The sequence below is a fragment of the Vigna unguiculata genome, chromosome 3, assembly GCF_004118075.2.
Source record: "Vigna unguiculata cultivar IT97K-499-35 chromosome 3, ASM411807v1, whole genome shotgun sequence".
Lineage (NCBI taxonomy): Eukaryota > Viridiplantae > Streptophyta > Magnoliopsida > Fabales > Fabaceae > Vigna > Vigna unguiculata.
The window spans coordinates 18,704,855-18,708,507 of NC_040281.1; the positions used below are offsets into that span (position 1 = coordinate 18,704,855).

The 3,653-nt window shown below is 26.1% G+C and overlaps 1 protein-coding gene across 1 annotated transcript; it reads right to left on the minus strand.

Moving 5' to 3' along the window:
• Positions 1 to 926: 926 nt before the first annotated feature.
• On the minus strand, positions 927 to 2,891 carry LOC114179624 (small ubiquitin-related modifier 1-like). Its single transcript, XM_028066038.1, has 4 exons — positions 2,856 to 2,891; positions 2,423 to 2,518; positions 1,958 to 2,107; positions 927 to 1,183 (listed from the first exon to the last, which is right to left on the minus strand). The coding sequence occupies exons 1-4, from the start codon at positions 2,856 to 2,858 to the stop codon at positions 1,061 to 1,063; spliced, it is 372 nt and encodes a 123-aa protein (XP_027921839.1). The 5' UTR covers positions 2,859 to 2,891; the 3' UTR covers positions 927 to 1,060.
• Between the last annotated feature and the right edge of the window lie 762 nt (positions 2,892 to 3,653).

The window sequence follows — 3,653 nt, forward strand, 5'->3', positions numbered from 1 at the left end:
CTATAATTTATTAAATAACCTAAAATATCAACAATTTACTAAATTATATTAAGACGAATTTATATTACATTCTAGTAAGTAAATTTTTCCATTTCATTCATATCTTTTCTTTTCTTTTTTCTATATGTAAGTGGATCGAATGCAAGTGAAACTATTAATCTTTTATAAACTTAATAGATGTTTTGATTATTATGAAATTTTAGTTGTGTAATTATTTAATATTTATATATATTTTTGAATATTTTCTAGTAATTATTTAATACTATAATTTGAGATTTATGCAATTATAATATTTATTCTTAATATTGGATATCATGAAGAAATTTTATTTTGATAATATCATAATTTCTTTGCAATGATTTTTACATTTTTATAAAAATAATTTAATTGATACTTAGAACAGGCAAAACATGGGTACTAAGTATGAGTATATGGATATAGCCGGTAGGGATGAAACCAAAATTGTATATCCACTAAGTTTAGGAATGTGAATAAATTTTTAGTATGATGATAATGAAAGAATAATGAAATCCACACTCGATCCTTCTTATCCCATTGTTTTCTTATATGAATAGACATACGAAAGATATCCGTTATAATGATGAGGACGAGGATAAAACAAAAATTATATACGGATTAGATACCAGGATGAAGATGTTGCATCACGGCATAAAATGAGGAAATCTCAACTATATTCTTAAATTCCGTTTTAAAAGGTCGGTAATGATACATAAGAGACATAAGTATATATCAGAGAAAGTTCAAATTCAATTACATTCATATAATTACAGTACATGCATTTTTTGTTGAATTAATAAAACTTATGTAGATCATAGAATAATTGGTATAGTTGTTCAATTAGATTTTGAAGTTTCACGTTCTTTTCTTTGGAACACTTTTAAGACAATTTCCAATTTCTTAGTGAGTTAATAAATTTCATGATGGATTTTAGTTTAAACTCTGATATAGTTGTCCTCAAATTCATAATACAGTCTAATTTACAAACAGTAAAAGTGCTGGGTTTTTTTTATAATATAAATACCATAACAGAGTTCAGCAATTATGCAGTGTAACAACCATTTTCCAACATCTTACCAAACGAAATGACCCCTCTCAATGCAGCGACACCACCACCAATTTGGTTTCTCACGGCAAAGATCTCGGCACCATTTTCCAAATTCAGCTGAAACCAGGTACATTAATAAAAATTGAAATTATAAGGGCTTTGTTTACTGTTTTTAAAACAACTGTTTTGTTATTTCTTTTTTACTTTTCGGTTTAAAAACAAAAAATATGAAAACCCGCAAAAGGCGTTTTCTGATTTTAGTTTCGTTGTTCTCAACCTACCATCAAAAATTGTTTCATCTCTTTCAAGATTTGATAAAAGACCCAAATCTCCTTTAATTCATTTCTAGATTTTTTTTTTCATCTCTAAATCATTTTTCCAACTAGAGTTACCAAACGATTTTTTTCTCTTTTAAATTGATTGCTAAAACTGTTTTCAAAAACTAAATCAAACATATCCTATGTTTTCTATGGAAACATAGAAATATATGAAAAGTCACATCTAATCAAATAGTAAATAGATAAATGATCAATTTGATTAATGAATGTATAAGATTCAGGTTAATGTAGTTTTTGAAAGGACGAAGTAATGACTTTTAGTACATATATTTTGTAAAAACCCAAAATTTACATGTTATTATTAAGTGCTATAGGATTGTTTTATTCTTAAAATATCAAAGATAAATTCGATAGTAAATTAAAAATTGTTTTGTCATTAAATTATAATATACGAAATTAAGTGTGAAATTAGTAAGACTAAAAATAAATGTGATGATTGGATTTAAAATTTAAATTAATCTTATAAAATAGATTTTATAATCTTTCACTTATACATTAATTTGATCTATTGGATTTAACATGGATGTAATGTGGTGAAAAAAAAAAAACTAACCATTTTGGGTGTTTGACGCCCCTTAACTTCAGTACCCTCATGTATGAACTTCAAGGTCTCGTATTCCAACTTCTTTCTATTACAGAAATCTCTGAATACCTTAACAAACTCCAAATCCTGCTTCACCTTGAAGAACAACTTATTCCCATCCTACGATTCAACCAACAAAAATCTGACAACTCAAAAGCTGAATTGAGTTCTTTACATAAAATAACTTAGTCAGAAAATATTTACTTATAATTTCTAAAATTTAGAATAGAGAAAGTTCAGACACTATTATTCCATTAAGGTGTATGAAAATATGTTTGTGAAATGTTTTACACATTGGAAAAGTAAATTAGAGCTTACATTATTTTAAAAATTAAAATTTGACAAAAGAATCATCTACCAGTATCAATGATTCAGAAAAAAAATAAAGCAGAACAAAAAGATCATCATGGAGAAATTAAAGAATCATGTATACACCTGAAAGCTGATTGATAACTCGACATCAGTACACACATCATCTGGTGGAGATTTTCTCTTAAGTCCACCAATGGTAGTCGTAGCCATATTGTTCTTCTGAACACACAAAGGGAAGAGATGTGAGATTCCACCAACCTCAATATCAAAGGAGAAAACAAAAGAACCCTAATTTAATTATAGTAGATCTATGCAGACAAAAGATTAAGGTTTCACTCCAAGACGGTATCAGGAAAATTGCAAAAAAATCTTGAGAATGGGTAGAAAATTAAACCATGTTTTTCTGTTAGAATGTGAAACGAAAACCTCCAAACTGGAAACTGCAATTTCTTTTATTCTTGAATAAAAAAAGAAGAGAAAGGCGTTCAAAAAAAAAAAACGCATCAAAGAAAAGGACAGAGAAAGGAGCATGAACTCTGTTGTTTCACATGGATACCATTTTCTGGTTCTGCCTGTACGTTGCTTGTATTCGTTTCAGTTTCCTAAAATGTAAATAGTAACAAAAGAAAAAAAAAAAAGAGGTTAAGTTAGCGTGTATGATTAAAAGTAAGTTATTTTTATAAAATATAAAAAAAGTACTTCACAATTAAAATAAAATAAAAATTTACGATTTATTTATATTTATAAGAATCAAATATGTTTATGTTATTCATCTATAACGTAAATTTGGAATTGATCTAAACCCATCTCAAACAAAATTAAGTAGAGACTAATTTTAATTTTGCATTATGATTAAAGAATTAAAAATATATTTAACATTATTAAAAATTATGGGTGACGCACAAAATATAAATAGACTTAGGAAAACACATCAAAAAAGTTAAAAATCCTTGGGACCTAATTTGACTCTTTTTACCATCTTCCATGTTCTTTCCCCTCTTTTATTCCATTTTTATATTATTTTTATGTTCAATGGAGTGTTAAGCTTATGGAATTGATTATGTTGTTATTTTTTAATTGGATTATAAGGTTAGATTAAGAAATTTGTTTTTTCTTTTAATTATTATTGTGATTTATTTTTATCTGTCTTTTATCTATTCATCAAGTAAAAATATTGAATTTTACATTATAGCAAGTTAGCACGATATTAAATTTACATAACATAATAATCATATGAGTATATGAATTTTTAATTTTAATTGATATCTTATTTTGATTAAAGTTAAAAACTTTCATGTGATTGAATGATTCTTTTTCCAATAAAGAAGTTACTTTGATCAAAGGTGAAAACTTT